This window comes from Anomalospiza imberbis, chromosome 6 (genome assembly GCF_031753505.1).
Source record: "Anomalospiza imberbis isolate Cuckoo-Finch-1a 21T00152 chromosome 6, ASM3175350v1, whole genome shotgun sequence".
Lineage (NCBI taxonomy): Eukaryota > Metazoa > Chordata > Aves > Passeriformes > Viduidae > Anomalospiza > Anomalospiza imberbis.
This window is the reverse complement of record NC_089686.1, coordinates 15,284,850-15,303,685: the sequence shown is the minus strand read 5'-3', so window position 1 is coordinate 15,303,685 and position 18,836 is coordinate 15,284,850. Positions and strand designations below refer to the sequence as shown.

The 18,836-nt window shown below is 41.5% G+C and overlaps 1 protein-coding gene across 1 annotated transcript; it reads right to left on the bottom strand.

Annotated features, from left to right (window-relative positions):
• Positions 1–630: 630 nt before the first annotated feature.
• On the bottom strand, positions 631–15,941 carry DDX24 (DEAD-box helicase 24). Its single transcript, XM_068192532.1, has 9 exons — positions 15,923–15,941; positions 14,765–15,501; positions 11,381–11,758; positions 9,608–9,761; positions 8,737–9,252; positions 6,571–6,646; positions 5,797–5,985; positions 3,278–3,411; positions 631–1,811 (listed from the first exon to the last, which is right to left on the bottom strand). Exons 2-9 carry the CDS (start codon positions 15,492–15,494, stop codon positions 1,592–1,594), a joined length of 2,397 nt encoding a protein of 798 aa, XP_068048633.1. The 5' UTR covers positions 15,495–15,501; positions 15,923–15,941; the 3' UTR covers positions 631–1,591.
• Positions 15,942–18,836: the final 2,895 nt, after the last annotated feature.

The window sequence follows — 18,836 nt, the reverse complement described above, 5'->3', positions numbered from 1 at the left end:
GGCATGATTACCTTTATTCAGTTCCCTTTTTCAGCCTTCCTTAAAAGGAACTGTCATAAAATTGTTTTTATTTTTCAGATGTCACATTAACTCCAAAGATGCATCTCCTCACGTGAGAGAGGAAACAGAACCTTCCCATCTCTTTTCCTCAAAACTTTCCCCTCTGCTCCCAAGGGCATGAGACAAACAGTGCATTGCAAGGAAAGTCTCATACATCATTGACAAGCTCTGTACGCTTATGATTACATTGTCAGAGCTCTTCTTCAGTAATGCATGAAAACAAGAGAAAAGCCCTCCAGAGACAGAGGGCTTCAACTATTTACACAGATGAAAGAATAAAGAGTTTGCTATTCTCACATAACTAGCAAGTGGTTAGAGGGGGCACTCAGCCCCACAGACACATTTCCCTGAGTAGCTGAGTAAACTGGTGCTTCTTTTCATGGCAGTGACGCTGGTTCAATCCACACCGTTTGAGACACAGAAACTAAGCCTCATCCACAGCCAGCAGGTGAAGGTTACCTGTCCTCCCACCAATACAGATTCCACTGTCTTATGTTTTGGATGCTTTTCTCCTTTTCTTGCCTGCTAAGTGTAAACAGCATCAGCTGTGAGGGATTTAGAAATTTCAAGTAACTGAAAACAGACACAGGCTTTGACGTTTATGTCAGATATAATTTAACAAAAATTCAAAATATATTTTTCTGACATATTTTTAAAAAGTTTAAAAAAATATTTGCCCAGATCAGGTTAGAATTATTAAAAGCACAATTATAATGGAGCAATCTTGAAAAGTGACATTTCAAAACATCATCTCTTCTATTACAGTGAAGATCATGGTTCTAACATGTTTTCAAATACAGGCTTAACTTCAAATACTACACAAGAAAACACTGAGTAGCAACACTTACTCCTCAGAAATCTACACATCTCCCAAGGTCAGTCCTGGCCCATTGCCACCCTAACTTTTTTTTGCACATTCAAATGTATTAACACAGGACTAAGAGAATTAAACCTGGTGGAGAACAGAACTGAGAAATATTATCAGAGGAGAAAGACAGCTGGGACATTTCCAAAACCAGAACTGTAGACTTACTGGCAACATTATCTGTATTTTTTGCCTTTCACACTGAGCTAGAGGCAGTAAAAGCCAAACCTCCCACTACCACCAGCTCAGGCTGTACTTGCACTGTATATAGCTGACCTTCCCCTGTCCTTTAAAGACATTAAAATTCAAATCAAGTTTTATCATTAGAGTATGCCCACAGTGAATTCCATCCAGTAACTCTTACCCATCTCACAAAGTGGAGTAATGATCAGAACTATGTGAAAACTAATTAACTTCTATTAATATAGAGATTTATGAAAAAAGTAACATAAAAAACAAGATCCAAGGCAAGATTCACCAGTAACTAATCAGATGTTATTTGAGCCCTTTAAATCATGATTTTTTTTTTTGTGCCTGCACAACCAATACACAGGCAACATCCTTACACAATCTGTCTTTTAGCTGGGTTCCTCCATAAGCACTGACAGCCTTGATGAGGATAGTCCTTGCTTCTATCACACTGAATGATTCTGCTGTTATCTAATTTTATTTTATTGATTTCTTCTTCTTGGCTTGCTTTTTGGACATGGCACCTAGAGCTGAAATGCCTTCTGATGTCTGAGGCAATAGTAGTTTTCCAGACTGTGTTGGGTACTTGGTTTTCATAAGGACTTTAAACAGTGGCTGGGACAACATATGTTTCAGTTGTTTTTTCATCCCCTTCAGCATCTTTTGCTTCTGGCTTTCTTCTTGCTCACTAGCTTTTCTTCCTGGGGGCAGAAATCAAAGATACAGAATGTCACAACAAGAAATAAACTTGCATTGCAGGTGTTTGTAAGACCTGATAAGGGCAGATGCTGACCCCAGTTTTCTCTAAGAAGGTCACTCAACTCCCAGTCCTCTGTGACATTTTCAGATCACCCAGGCTGTTCACAAGGTAATGAGATCGAGAAGAATCCTGAGTACTGAGTAACCATAGTTAAGGCCTGAACTGAGGAGAAAAATTAAATCCAGCTTGCTGTAAGGTAAAATTGAAAGCACATGACTAAATCTTTTGTAACTGTGTAAGAGGCACTTCACTTACCGCATGAATGACTGGGAGTTTAATTGGTCTCCAACAAGCCACACAAGAATTAGAGACTGAGTACACTTTAAAGCATAAACCTGGCAAGTTTCTTGGTGGCAATTAGAAAGTGTTTCACTTGAGAGTCAGAACTTACTTGGACTGGATGTGCTATTTGGAAATTCATTCCAAAGCACAGCATTCTCAGATTATGTCAAAACAAGACAGCAGAGTGCTAATTATCTAAAGCACTCCCGAACAATAAAGACAGAGATGGTTAGTGTTTGCTTGCAAAGTGGTTGAGAAGCAGCTAGCCCAGGCATGAATAAAGAAAGACATTAATCTAAACATGTTTCAAAATTAAGGCATTGGCATATTTAGCAGCTAACAGGTTAGAGCCAGACTAATCTGAAGTGACCTCTGCAGCAACTCTATTCAGCCTGCCTTCAAAGAACTGGTAGGAAATCTTACCTTCAGCTCCTAAAATATGAACACACAATGGGGCATTTTACAGTGCATCTAAGCTTTGCAAAACTTCATGGCCTTGAACTAATAGCCATTTGCAGTTGTACAGCCCTACACATTCTCTCAGCTACAGCCTACAAAATATGTAATTTTAAAAATGTAAAAAATTATTTACTTCTAACAAACCACCAAAAACCTCATCAACTTCAATATATGTATCGGCCATTTAGCCCACACAGCTCAACCTACTTAAGGCTCACATAATATTTGGTGTTCCCTAGCACTTCCTGGTTGTTCCCACACAGAGCTGTCAGGCTCCTGTCCTGATGCCTGACTACAAGAGAGTGGGAGAGAGAAGCAGAAGTGTGGAAACAGCCTTCTCTATGACAAGAGGGGACAAGACTCAAATCAGGACATACTGGGCTGCTTAGATTACTCTGGAGTGCTTGCCAGAAGCTCAAGAGTTCCGGTCCTACAACATGTAGACTTGTCTGCAACTTGCCAGAACTGTCACACTTCACTTCTCAGCTCCAGATGCATGATCATTCTGAAAACACCACTAACACCACGCCTCAACAACACTCCTTTCCTTCCCCCCCACCCCTGCTCTGCAGCTTTTGAAGCTTCTCTGCCACGGTGGGGCTTCTTCTGGACACCAGGGCTATGGGCCCTACTGAGCGTACCCATGAAAAAACATTTTCTACTTGCCCATCAACATGTCATCATCAAGATCCATCTCAAGAGCCTCTGCAGCTTGCTGGAGCCAGGAGTTGTGCTGCTTTGCCCGACTGTTGAAAAATTCTGCCTTCTCAATCTGCCTTGCCAAATTCATCCGTTCCTGCAATGAAAGTACATTTACACATTATGATCTGCTTTAAATGTGGGGTACTTTAGCAGAGTGTTTGAGAGAGTGCACTACAATGCAACTGGTACAGAGACACTTTTGTTCCCTACTCACGTCCCACCTAATAAACACATCATCATTCACTAGCGTTTTCCTTCCTTAGATCCATGACAGAATCTGACTTCTAAAACATCTCACTGCTAAACATACCTGAATGTTAACTCAACATTCTGTGAATGAATCATTATAAACACCTGAGAGACATCAAGAACAAACCATGATTCAGATACCAATAATTTCCAAGTTACATACTTATATAGCACAGATTGATCTCAAGAGTTATTAGTCGCAGCAGTAAGGAGCAGCCACTACTTTCATTTCACTCTGAAGAAAGTAAACTCCTGCAGGCCATATGGAAGGAACAGATCATATTTTCAGGAATGCACCTGGATCTTGTTTAGGCACAGGACAGAATGTCCTGTCCTTCTTCCCAGATACACACAAGTGGAACAAAGATGTCCAGCAAACTTGACCTGACCTGCAGGCTTCCAGCTGGCCCAAACAAATAACTAATTCACTGTGGAAAGAAAATCTGCACATACAGTAATTATGAACCAACCAGAAACAAGTTCTGCTCTTTGGAATGTGCCTGAAGTTGCATAAAACAAAACCATGCATGAATTGGAATAGTCAGATGCTTCACAGTAACAGCAGCAGCCAGGACTGCCAGTGTAATTACTACAGAGAGAGAGAGAGAAGCAAAACTTGCAGTGGACTACTAAGTCAGTCACTAGTTAGATCATTACAAGAAATTTAAAGTAAGGTTTTCCACCTGTGTAAAATTTAAGTCCTCTTTAAATCTATCCTGGTTCAACAGTTCTATTCCTCTCAAGTGAAACCCCTTCAGACTTTTCTGAACTTGAATGAAGGCATGCAAAAGGAGGGAAGGAGCATGCCAATGGGACAGACCTAAAGGACCAGCAGCATTATTAGTCCCAACTACAATGACTTTGTGATTAAACCCAGGACAAAGTGCAAATAAGATAGCACTGTTGCAAGGGTTTAAGAGGCTGGAGTTCTGCAACTACAATTACAAAGATCTCTTCTGGGGAGAGGAGCACTATTACAGATAGGAGAGATCATTGTGAGATGGTGACAGGAAAAGGGAAGTGTAGAAATATTATTTATTTGCCCATTAATTGATACAGCATGATAAGAGCAAACAACTACTCATCAAGAAACACAGACTGAACCTCTGAAGCAACACTCTTCAAAATAACAGATTTCTCTCAGTAACTAGAAACATTTAGTGGGTGGAAGGGGGCAGTGGGGGAGATAGGGGTGGAACTCAGATTCTCTTCATTACTACCAGGAGAAAAAGAAAATCAATCCATCAAAGCATTTATTTGATTTTCTCTCCTGTTTCAGAAAGTTGCATTTCCTGAAAGAAATACCCTATTTGCAGCAATATTTGCTGGGTTTTGAAACTTCCTGTCATTATTCCCAAGGTGAAGATACTGCTGTTGCCACTGGGGTAGAACCTGGGCTCAGTCCAATCCAAGTAGGTAGGTAAGCCTGAATCAAAATACCATGAGGAAGACATCTGCTGCATTATCTGACTGCTTGCACTCTTCCCTGTTCTCAATGACTGTGTAATATTCAGAAATTTCTACCCCAGCTGGATTTCTTTAAAATCTAGTATTTAAATATATCCCATTTATGTATTACTGACCATCCAAACTGCTAAGAGAATGCTGACATGAAATAGTCTCCTATTAAAGAAGCAGAAAGTCTGCAGTGACTAGATGCTTTTTAAAACACAGTTTTGTAAATTCTAACGATTGTCTGTCTTGTGAGTTAGTGAATGACCGAATCCTCTTTAAAATGGGCAATAAGCTAGGAAAGAGAAACACACTCAGTTTGACAGGGTTCAGTGGCAGCTGTGGCCTCACAGTACAAGAACTTTTAGAAAAGCAGACAACTCACAACTTCAGATGGGAAGAGGCAGGTGAAGACCACTGCATATCCCTGAACCTGCCACTGTTCTCTAGTCTCTTCCTAACATAAGAGGCTTTAAACAATGTACTTAGCAAAGCCATCCCAGCTCCACACCTACAAAACATATCCACTTCCCTACACTGTTTCTAGAAAAACATAAGTGATGTTTATATTTGAACAACTTTCTTGGACCAGTTATTGACGAGAAATCATAGATATTGATTAAATAAATATAAAGTGCAATTAACTTAATTTTCTAATCCAGATCCTTAAGAGTAAATTTCATCTGAAGCCTGGAAAGAACAAGACAGGCAGTATCATATCAGTAATATAAATAAGCAAGCAACTTCTCAGGCTGCAAAAAGACTGTTATTTCTTTACCTTAATAGAAGTCATGCACTTGGCATCAACTGGGAAAAATGGCAGCTCTTCACTCTTCTCCAATGTTTTATAGATTTTCCGAAAATTGATCAAGTCCTCGGGGCCAATCAGCAGCAGGCTGAGGCCCTCGTTGGCAGCTCGGGCCGTTCGGCCGCTTCTGTGCACGTACAGCTCCGAGGTGCGAGGGACCTGCAAGAACCCAGAGAGCCATGCAGCTGGCCAGGACAGCTGCCAGCAGCCTGGCATGCCTTGGACAAGAGGCTGCCAAAGAATTTTGGGTTTTATACACACAGTACGTTGCACGTAACACAGACGAAAATAATGTAAAAGATGACGTCAGGACACACTTTGTGTTCTCCGATACAGAATTTTTCCTTGCGTAATCTTTTGTGAGTCTCTCCTAACTTCTGACCCTCTACCATTTCACTTGCAAAGCAGGAAAATATTTTATGTGTCCTCAGAGAAGAGTTATAAGGCTGAGTAATTTGACACCTTTGGATATAAAAGGTAAGCAAAAAGCAAGGAGGATCATATCTATTATGTCATTTCTGACATGCAATCACACATTCATAAAGTGCTACCTATTGCAGTCAGCCACTGCAGAAATGAGATCTTTACAAAGCACTAAGGACAGTTAAATGATTTAATCTCTATACTTGGGACTATACTATATATGGGACCAAGAATTACGGCTTTACAATGCTCAGGATTTGGGTCAGCAAGAACTCATATCAAACCAAAATAGTAAAAGGAAAAACATTAAAAATGCTTAACCTGGTAGTGGATGACATGCTGGACATTAGGAATATCAAGACCACGAGCTGCAACATCTGTTGTCAGGAGGACACAGCTGAGAAAGACACAAAATTTAATGAACATAAAATTGAAGAGCAAATAATTTGCTAAGGAACATAAAATACAGCAGCCTAGAATTCCACCACAACAGTTTAAGAAACAGGTTTATACTGTATTATCTGTAGGACATATGCATTCTGTTTGCCCTTACAGAAACAATACCCAATGCACCTCAAGGGCTGTCTTGAAACAGTAATTCCTAGAGTAAAATTTAAAATGCAAGTGTTGCCTTCCGCAGGTCTATTCTCTTTTCAATATATAAATGCACTACATTGCTGGATCCTGTTTTCCTATATTTTTCTCCTCTCTCAGTTCACAAGAATGCTAGAAAAAAATTGCTATTCAATCAGGAAGGGGGAGTATGTGTCCCTGCATTACACTCTTCAATGCACTGTCCAGGTTTTAAAGAATTTCTTTAGCTTGCTTTGACGCCACCATTAACAACACAGTTGATCTTCTGGCAGTACAAACATGGTAATAAAAGTTTCACCAGTTGAGAAAAATCACATTATTAACATTATCTATTTAAGTAACAGTTTTTGGGGGTGAAGTATCTTCTACCAACTTGCACTCAAATACACTCAGTATATTAAAACCTAGAAAAAAAGGCGGGGTTCTGTTCTAACAATTACTATTTCTCCTGATCCCTGGACAAGATGAACAAAAATGTTGTTCTTTTATACAAGCAGTCTCTACAGAGACAAAAGTCTCCACAGGATATGGAACGGTTTGTTTTAAAAAAATCTCCCAGCAACTGAAATACGTAAATTTTATTTAACGGAAATTTGTTAAGATTTTATGGCATCTGACTGCATATTCTATTGCTAAAAGGTTCAAAGCAGAAATAACAGAAAATTCTACAGCTTGCAATCTGCAGAAGGCAATGAGAGATGGTCTCATAGACTTCTTTCCTACCTGACCTATGCAAATGCTATCAATACATTTGCCAAGGGATGCTGCAGCTCCATCACAGCAATTCAACCTCTGTTCTCCATGCCTGGATCTATTAACAAGGTACAAACTCCCAGACAGCACGCAGCAGCTCACAGCAGGACTAAACTGTGAGGCTTCTGGACTATGTAAGTAATGACACTAAAAATCTCCTCCCAAAGGCCATGCCAAAGACAACCCAAAATAATGTTTCCTACAATGGCAGGACAGGCCTGCTTGGGTAAGCCCTGGCTGTGCCCACTACTGCTGAAATGCACAACTGCCCTTTCTTCTGCACTGCTCAAAGATACTTTGACCCTCAGGATACTTATTTATATAATTAAACCTGCAAATGAGTAGTAAGTGGTTAGTTTTCTGATGGTTTAGGGAGATTCAATACCTTAACAGGGGATCAAATGAGCTGCAGAGCCAAGACTTGGGCAGAGCTGTGCAGGACAGCTCTAAAAAAATGTCTGAAAACAAGGCGAGTGACAGCTCCTTCAGCAGCAACAAGCTCCTGGACCACAGGCTATTTCAGGCTCTCAGGACCACAGGAGGTCTCTAATAACATCTCTTCAAAGCAGGATGAGCTGCAAGACTGGACCAGGTTGCTCAGGGCTTTTATCCAACTGAGCCTCAAAAAACTCCAAGACAAGCAGCCTGTTCCCATGCTCAACTGTCCTCACAGAGAAAAAGCTCTTTCCCCTATCCAGCCTGAATCTCTTATTTCAACTTGTACCCATTACCCCGCATCCTCACATCAAGCACCACTCTGAAAAGCCTGGCTCCTTATTCTGGATAACCTTCTTTTATGGTGTCAGAGGGCTGCCATTAGCTCCCTACAAAATACTTTTCCCAGGTAATACAAACACCCAGTCCCTTCAGCCTCCTCTCTTGCAAAGCCAGTGCTTCTTGATGGCCTTCCACTTCCACTTCCACCATCTTGGTGGCCTTCCACTGAATTTGCTCCAGTTCATCACCTTAACTGTGAAATCTCATCCTTAATCATTAATATCTTGGGCTCATGAACAGGGGACTCACATCCTCAGTAAACTTCCCCAACCTGCTCCTACTCTAACAGAGTTGTTTCCCCTCACCAGCACCCTTTATGCAATTTCTTTTTTTTCTCTACTAGAAAATTAAAAATCAACTCACCTCTCTCTCTCAGCAAACCTTTCCAGGTTTTTCAGCCTTTGCTTTTGGTGCATGTTGGCATGCAGAGGAAGAGGATCACAATTTAAGATTGTGAGGAGAGAACTGAGGCGTTTTACACAGTCTATGCTGTTTGCAAACACCATGGTTCTTCCTGGATACTGGAGAAGAAAGTAATAGAGATAATAGTCCTTCTCATTTGTGTTACAGTGGATTCTGGTTTCTGTCAGTGTCTCAACAGTAGCCTCTTTCCTTGTTAAGTCTATTACTTTGGGTTTGCCCTTTATTCCTACTTTTTCCATTAACAATTCTAGTTTGGTCTTCTTGTCCATCTTTTTAGCATTCTTTTTTTGTAAAACTCTTGTGGGAGTCTGATGGACTAAAGTCAAAGTGGCAGAAAAAACAAAAGTTTGTCGTCGAGGGTTATACTGTGAATCATTTAAGATTTCCAGCAACTGAGACAGCTCTAAGAAGTGACCTTTCTCAACCATTCGGTCTGCTTCATCAATCACAAGGCACCTGTCAAGTAGAAAACACATAGTAAAAATACACTTGTGCAGCTAAATACAAACCTGATACATTTATGATGAACTTTTCCTGCTAAACACATGAAGGATGTTATGCATATAAAACCAAAAGTAATACCAGGCATGCTGAGGCAGCTACAGTAGCCTTTCCTTTTGAAAAATCAGGTTTTTACTACTGTTTTTAACCGACATTTCCCTCCATCAAAATAACCAATGTACATTTCAATAAAACACTGACACAAAAATAGGTCTTGTGCAGTCTAAATTATTTAATCTGTTAGCAAACCTAATCACTATGCAGGGCTGCCCAGTTCAGTATCTTCAGTTATCTGAAGAGGCACCTTTACCTGAGCTGACGAAGATTTGAAAGATGTGGGTGTCTCTCTTTAACTAACTCCCACAGACGGCCTGGGGTTGCAATTACAATTTCTGGCTTTCGATTCAGTACACGTTCTTGCTTCTGTGCAGCCATACCTCCTACTAGGATTGCAGTCTTAATACCTAGAACATATAAATAACAGATTTTATTTCACTAATTTACCAGTGAATGTTTTTATATATATCTCTACTTCATGTGCTTTAAATAGTCTACATTGTAACTTTCAACAAGCATTTTGGCCAGGAAACTTCAGGAGTTTTATGTAACACTGAGCATACAGAAATGCATTCAATTTTACAGAAAAATACTCATTATAGTTAGATGCCAAGAATTAGCGCACATGAAGAATCACATCCATAGCTGTTAGTTTTGTTTACACATATTTCAGAGTCTCGTGTTTTGTCAATTATATTTGCATGAACAAACATATTCCTGTTAAGAATAACCAGAAGATCCTTTCAAGAATAAGACTGAGAAACGCTTGTCTTGCCAAATAGCTGCTTATTTGCTATGGAATAATCCTTCCAAGTATGCTCCCACCCGAATACGGATTCTTGCACAGTAGCACAGACCTCGTTAGCTTTAAGTAGTTTGCAGAGGTACTAAAAGGAGTTTATCTTTGGAAGGAGACTCCACACATGGCTTATTTCACCCTATTCCTTTAAAGAATACACTGACCCATGATAAACTCAATGCTACTGTGCAAGACCCTTCCAATATCCAAGCTTCCACTGATCTGTCTTCTGGACTACTTGTGAAACACTACAGCAGGTTTTTTTTTTTTTCCAAAGTGAGTTTGAGGCAATAAAAAGTCAGCATCAAAATATCATCTCTCCTGCTGCAGCAACTATATTATCACTTGGGCAGCAGATTTTTATACATAAATAGCACTGCTCCTATCAGAACTGTATGACATAAATTGATTATTTCAGCCTAGCAGTTAAAATAAGCCTTGTAATCAGATGCAGACTGATGAGCACAGCAGGACATACAGACACCAAAGGAAGATGGGCTTAAAAGTAGTGTGTTGCACTACATATCCTCATTAATAAATAAACAATTACTGGTACTGGAGTAGTGGAGAGAATTAGGAAAAACTCTCCGTCTTCAACAATTTCATGTCCTCACTCATTCACTTAACAGATGTACTGACTTCTGGTTTGGAAAGGAAAGGGAGAGGAGGGAATTGCTTTTGTCAGGCATGTTACTCACTAACACTTCTGTGGCTTGACTCCTGCTGGAGGTAAGTCAGACCTCTACCCTAAATATTTATGGCCATAACTTTCTTTTTTATTAGATAGAACAAAGTTATACATATACAGTATATACAAAGACTGATATACTTGTTAAAAATGAAATTATTATATATATAATCAGAATATTATATATAATGAAATTATTAATTATATATGGTCTACATTATCCAAAACTAGAACAAGGTTAGCTGTCGCCAGGTATCTAGTACTGATTCTGTGTTGTGAGAGCAGGAATCAATACCTATTTAAAGGAAGACTAATTTAAAACAAAACATCTCACATTAACTGCTTACTTCCACGTGAATCTCACTGAAGAATCTCCATGCATTTCTCACACATCACTGGCTAAAAACTCTAACCCCTCAAAAGCTATACTAATTTTATGATTTTCTGGAAGTGTGGCACACATTCTGGCTCAATACCAATGCCAAGATCCAAAACCAGTCTAATCTGGCTGTGGAACATGGCCTGTGGGATTTACATACCTGTAAACTTTGCAACTGCATCAATGTGGTGCTTTACTTGTACAGCTAATTCTCTTGTAGGAGTAAGGACTAGTCCTAAAAGAGGTCTCTTTTTATCAGAGTCAACAGTATGTGTCTCGTCATCGGAATCAAATTCAACATTTTCCAGCACCTTCACACAGCCTGTTGTGAAAGATGCATCATCTTCATCTCCACTATCTTCAGCCTGCTGATGGGTTAGTTTTTCTGCTTCATCCTCATTTTCCCATCTTGGTTCATCATGATGCTGATGGGACTCTTTAGAAACACTGTCATTTCTGATTGTTGAGTTATTTGATTTTTGCCACTGCAGCACAGAGTGAATCATCGGAATTGCAAATGCAAGCGTTTTGCCGCTTCCTAAAAAAAAAACAAACAAGAATAATAACACAGACTGACAAGTCATTTATTTGAAAAGAGGAGAAAAGCAACAGCCAATCACACACTGTTCTTAAAACACACCATTGTAACAGTTGCAAACTCATGATCTTTATAAGACCAGAAACTTGCAGCAGTAGCACCTTTTCTCCTGTTCCCTTTATATATCTCCATTCCCCTGTTCCTGGGGAACAGGTATTTTTTCCAATCTCTAGCAGGTCAGGCATATTTATTTGTTCTAAAAGTGTTTTTAAAAAGCTGCAGTTGCAGTCAAGATATTTTTAAAGACCTGTATGCCCATAAGGAGAATACCATGCCCTAATTGAAAGTTCTAATCAACATTCTCCAAATAAAGGAATAGCAAATGAGGCCAAGGACAAACTGGAATGCACTTGAAGGATTAGCTTCCATCTTCAATTTATAGTCCTGTGTTTACAACTTTCCAAGATACTGTATTTTGAAATACTCTGCTGTCTAGTTTCCTGATTTAGCACTGGGTCATATTTTTATAATCAGAACACATACATCTAATTTAAAAGAGAAAATCCACTTTGGAGAGACAAGGCTTATCAAAAGCAAGTTTAATTGCAAGGGTTCACTGTACTAACTGCAAGTTACATCCCTGCCACATATTCCCTTCTGAGCTGTCAGCAATAAAGACAGTAGGAAAAGCATGGTAGCACATCCACCCCAGTTAAGCTTTTCAGATGTAGCAGTTCACTAATCATAAAAGCAGCATCCAGAGTACAAGACACTATTACACCATGCCTGTAATAGGCCACTGCTGGAAAGCAGTCCTCTGCAAATCTCATCTCAGTTCCTTCCATATCAAAAAGCTGTAAAGGTTTGCCTAGCAACACAGAATTTTGCCTGTTTAAGGGAAGAACCTTAATATGAGTTAATACAGATAAGCCTAGTGTCAACATCCTGGCCAGTGTTGCTGCAAAGTCTTGTATCCACTTATCCACCTTCCTGCATGGCTGGGATGTATTTTATGACTCCTGCCTGCACTTGAAGCAGAAAATATTTATAACCTGCATTTAGAACACTTATACAATAAAGTTCTGGTAATACAGAATATCTGTTTTCAAGGTGAAGATCGCTGCTGATTTTGAATTAAACATAATGCAGTTTGCTGGTGCAAATGTCAGTACTGCACCCAGACAGATAATGGCTGTGATAATCAGGATATTCTACAGGCACTAGATTCACCCACAAATTAAACATATTATCACCTCACAGGACATGTTATCTTTTTAACATACAAAACAAATAGCACAGACAGGCGTGCAAAACCAGGAGGAAGGAATATCTTGGTACTACAGTTCAAGCCAATTTGTGCTCTTTTAAACAGTTTCATATTGTATATTTTCACATAGATTTGGCTCCTTAACCAGAAACTTCACTAGTTCTGCACAGTAATGAACAGCAAGGGTTAGACCCACTGCAAAAACAAGCCTTGACATTCCCTTTGTCTGATCTGCACATGGATCTACTGCCATGTCGAAATCTTCTCAATCTTGCTACCAAAAAAGATTAATAGCTCTTTAACTTCACATATTCCTCCCTCAGGCCCAATGCTAAGAGGGGCTGCAGGATGCAGAAATAAGAACTGGAGAGTTTCAATCCCTCCCAGCTGCAGCACCTCTTAACAGGCAATTGTCCACATCTCCCAAGTTTCCAGTTTTCTCCCAAGGAACATGATGATCCGATGGACTCTCTGGAGAGAATCTGGATTTCACTCATGAAAGAATAAATGAGCAAAACACATTCCTACTACCTCAGGGTTATATAAAATTATAAAGCAACAACACAGCCTGCCAACAACCATGCTTTCCATTCTGCAGCTAGAAAGGGATTTGCTTACCAGCACTGCCAAAATGGCACTTCTTTGCAGTGCAGAAACACCATTTAAATTTTCTGTTCCATTTTTAAAAACACTCCCTGCGGGGGCTTTCTAATCTTACTAAAGCTAATAGCACCAACACAGCTTCTAATTAAAATAAAAATGCAAATGACTGCATATCTTATTAGTTACTACACCTTCTTGCTGGAGAGAAGTAAATGACTTTACAGAGAAGCACTGAGATAAAGCAACTGGAACAGATGAAAACAGTGTAAAGGAAGCTTTGAAACCAAGGCAGCTTCCAATTGTGCTTCCTATCTCTAGGTGTTTTAGGGAAAAAAAAATTTGCCAAAGGCAAAACTTCAAAGCTATGAACCACAAACCAAGTTTGAGGGAACATAATGTTCAGAGACTTCATAGCATTAAGTAAACAAATAGCTATGACAAATTTCATGAAGGCTAGCAATGCTCAAAGCATGAGCTGAGCACAAGATGGATGTGACTCTACCTCTCAAATCATTAATGAAATAACCCACTTTAAGCACAAGCAGGGAGAAGGGCTGGCGACAACATACAGGCAAAGCCTGGGGACAGAGCACAGGGTGGGCCCGTTTTGCTCTGAGTAGAACCTGGGTCATATTCACATTTAAACTGTGCCCAGTGTTTATTACTGCTCCACACCAGCATGAATTATCTCCACAGGAACCTGGGAGCATGTGTTTGGCTGCTGCAGAAATGACCCTGTTTGCTTTATTAATTCTGCCTTTTGCAGAGTATCACCTTACCATTCCCAAAACAGGAAACAGTCTGAGAAAGAGGAAAAGAGACTTCTGCCAAAAGCACAGAAACTCATTGAGACTTCAAAGCTTTGCATGCTTTGTAAAGATGGGAGTTTCCATGTTCACAAACATGTAAATTTCAACAAGTAGTTTACAAACATGTAAGTCATCATGTTTACAAACATGTAAGTTTCAAAATTTTAAAACTCTACTAATTCACTGGATATGCAAAAGACAAATGCTCTTCTCTTAGAATACAGAAAAACTGCTTATTCTGCATACAAAAACTTGCAACCATAGGCTACATTTAAGGAGAGAAACTGGATGCTCCCAGCATACACCATCAGTTGAACAGACTTGTACCTGTTTCTGCAGCACCAAGAACGTCCATATTATCCCGAATGGCAGAAGGTAAGGCTAAGGCTTGAATGGGAGTTGGAGCACTAAACCCCAGGTAGCTCAAAGCCTGCAACACTGGCTCAGGTACAAACAGGTCTTTCCATGCAGACACATCAGCTTTTTGATCAGTTGAGGCAGATAAAACTTCTGTTGTCCAGTTTTTGACTTTCTTATAAGTAGCTGCCGATGGAAGGGCCTCCTTTGCTTGAAAAGCCTTGTTTTTAGGTACCTTCTTTTTCTTCTTCTTTGGAGTGTCTCTTCTGCTTGACATGCTCTCAGTCACAGGTCCATGGTCTTCACAATTAGCTTCTTCAATTATTTCATTACACTTTACCTCTTCATCAACCAGCACATCCATTTCTGCTGCATTAGGAGCATTGCCTTTATCTGTTTGGCTTCTCAAATCTTTCTTTTTCTTTTTCTTTTTTGGAGGGACGACAGGTTCTTCCACCTCCTCATTGCCTTCTTCAGAAGCGCTCTCAGCCTTTCTCTTCTTCTCCTTTACTTCCCCCACTTTGGAAGAACTTACTAGCTTGTACTCTGTGAGTTCCTCCAAGCACACTATATCTCGAAACTCCTCCTCAGCAAATAGATTGGGGTCGATCTGCACGGTTTTCCATTCTCCTACTACTTCAATGCCTTTTCGCTTCAATTTAAAGGAAGATCTAAATCTTCCTCCTTTTCTGGCCTTCATTTTTTACCTAAAAAAGAAACCGAGGGAGAAAAAAAAAAGGCCTTCAAATACAAGGCATGGAAACCACCTTGATATTCAAGCAAACAGGAAACCGTGGAATAATTATTTTACTTCTTCTTAAAATATATCAATATCATAACTTAAATATAACTTCGAGCTAATATATCTATATATATATAGCTAAAATATACCTTGAACTATAATATAACTAAATACAACAGGCAGGCCAGGCCTACTGCATCCCTCCTGGAACACCTCCGGAGATAAAAGCAGAACGGCTGGATAAATCCCCGCCGCAGGCCGCGCAGCGCTCCCACCCCTGCCCACCCCGGGAACCACCGGAGCGGCGGCGGCGGGCCCAGCACGGCCTCCGCCGCCACACGCGGGAGCTCCGGGCACTTGCTCCCCCCGCCCCGCCCGGCGCTTACCGCGCTCAGGAGCCCCGGGGCGGAGCGGCACACACAGGGACCGAGCGGCACACACAGAGGGACCGAGCGGCACACACAGAGGGACCGAGCGGCACACACAGAGGGACCGAGCGGCACACACAGAGGGACCGAGCGGCACACACAGGGACCGAGCGGCACACACACAGGGACCGAGCGGCACACACAGAGGGACCGAGCGGCACACACAGGGACCGAGCGGCACACACAGGGACCGAGCGGCACACACACAGGGACCGAGCGGCACACACACAGGGACCGAGCGGCACACACAGAGGGACCGAGCGGCACACACACAGAGACCGAGCGGCACACACAGGGACCGAGCGGCACACACAGAGGGACCGAGCGGCACACACAGAGGGACCGAGCGGCACACACAGAGGGACCGAGCGGCACACACAGGGACCGAGCGGCACACACACAGGGACCGAGCGGGACTGGGGGCCTTGCCCAGGCCCGGCTGCCGCTACCGCCGCCACCGCCCGCGTGCGCGCCTGGGCGCCGCCATTGCCGCCGCCATTGCCGCGTGACGTCACCCGGCGCGTGACGTCATGCGCGGCGCCGGCCGGGAGCGGTGCCGAGGGAAAGCGGGAGCGGCCGCGGGAATGCCGGCCCGAGTCCGCGCCTCCGGCTGCGTGTCACCGGCACCGCTCGGGCAGTAACAGAGATTTGCTGCTCACGCTTGCTTGGGTGTTCCGTGCTCCTGGTTGTCATGCCTTTTACGGGTAGAGTTACGTGTTGCAAATAGCTGCAGGAAAGGAGCGAACACCACCGAGGTCAGAGCGAGGTTCTTTTTACCTCTTGGGTGATCCACGCTCTTCGCAGCCGTATCCTACCGTGGGAAGATGACGAAATAAATTATAGTGGAAGGTTTTGGTTTCTTCTGAAACGCTGGCTGATGTTCAGAAGAGAGTCTTGCTGTGAGACGGGGAGAGTGAGTTAAAAACCGGGAGCATCGTCGGTGACAGAGACCGCGACCGTCGGTTCACGTACAATTACAGCAACACTTACAATTATTCCTTCTCCTTGGTATTTGCAGGTCTTTCCTGCTTCTGTGAGAAGATGGGAAAACAGACGGTTGTTTTCTCTACCTTTTTTTTAAATTTTAATGTTTAAAGGCCAAGGGCAGAAATAAGCATACTAAATGTTTTCAGTGACAGTTCCAGTTCCAGGTAGTCATCATTAATGACTTACCAATGCACTATATGAGGAGTTTCTTCCAATTCATATTCCACGAGCAAGGCTATGGAGCTTTAGATGCTTGGTCCTGATGTTCTGTACGAGATGAGTTTAAATCAGTGACAGGAAGTGAGTTCAGGGAGCAGGAACTCCCCTATAATTCATTTATGGTATAGTTCATGTAAAATATATCAGTGTAGTTTATTAATAATCTAATTATTAGAGCAGGATTAAGTGTATTTTTTGGCACTACTCAGTCTTGTTAGAATTTTTCCTGGGCTTGTCTGGGCAGAAATATGTACACACCCTTGAGTTTACTTGCTTGTAAATATGTCTTGTGCACAGTAAACATGTCTCAAATACTTAGAAATCCCCCTAAAATGTGTAAAATAACTGCTCTTCCCACACAGAAATACGAGGGCAATGTGCCTTTGGAGATGGAGACAGTGCTGCTGGTTTTTGTGTGTAGAACAGACCCCAGTGAGTAAATTGCTCTTTCTGTGGCACGGAGGACACGTAGCAGGAGTTGTCCTGGTAAGTGGATTTGTGGCAGAGAGGGGAAGGTCAGGCTTCCAGTCAGGAGGGAGCAGTGTCACTTCTGCCACCACAGCGAGCGTTGCTGCCCTGTGAGCTGAGGCAGTGACTTTGGCACGTGGCAAAAACCCCCACGTCAGCTCTGGGGCACTCACAGAATTGAGTTTTCTTGGTGTGCATGGTTTACATGTTTTACGTGGTACCTTTCACAGTACAGCCATCAAACCTAATCTATGTAGTACTGAGCTGGAGGCAGTGATGGCCAACAGGACTGCCTCACTGACAGGAACTGGGACTGCATCCCAATGCCAGCCTTAAGGAGGGGTCTCAGCACTCTTCTTGCATTCCTTCATTAAAAGTACCTTTCCCTACAGGTTGTTTAGATTCAAAACAAGTGACAAAAAAGCTTGTTTACAATATTTTTCATTTTCTCTCTTCTTCTTTACTGCATATAAGCAAAAGTAAATTTGCAGAAGCAAAAGAAAGAGATTATTGAGAAATTCTGGTTTGGTTGACTTAACACTGATGCTGAATAAAAATAATGAAAAAAACTTGGACAGAAAAGTTCTTAGCGGTTACTCCTAGGTAAAATTATATGTCCTTTTGTAGTTGTAGAATTTCCAGCTTTGTCCTGAAAGAAGGATTTAATGTGGAAATGATTTGCCAAATTATGTTGAATTATGCTTTGTAATGTAATTGTGGACATGTTTTTTTATGGGAGATAGGAGTATTCTGATTTTTTCTGTAAGAATTCATGTGAGGGGTGCAGCTGATTTTCTTCTTGATCAGTACTGAGCTCTATATTCTAGACTGAGGGACTGAATTACAGGCCCTAAATCTCAATTTGAAAGAAGGGACATGCCTGTTTGTAATAAGCAATGAGCTTCAGAACAGCCTACACAGACGTGGTGACTTTCTCACTGCCACGGTGTGAACTGGTTGTACAAGAGCCATTTGGTTGAGTTGCCTTGAAATGGGATAACCAAGGGAACTAAACATTTGCTCAGTATTACAGTAACAGTAATCTTTCTAAGCCTTTGTAACATTAATCTTTCTGAGCCTTTATGACCTGAAAGAGGCCCAGCTTTGGTATGTTGTGACAAGGCTTTGTCAATGAGAAGTTCACCTTCGTGTCCTAACAGAGAGTCAGCTGTTAAAATCCTGGTAAATACAATTCCAT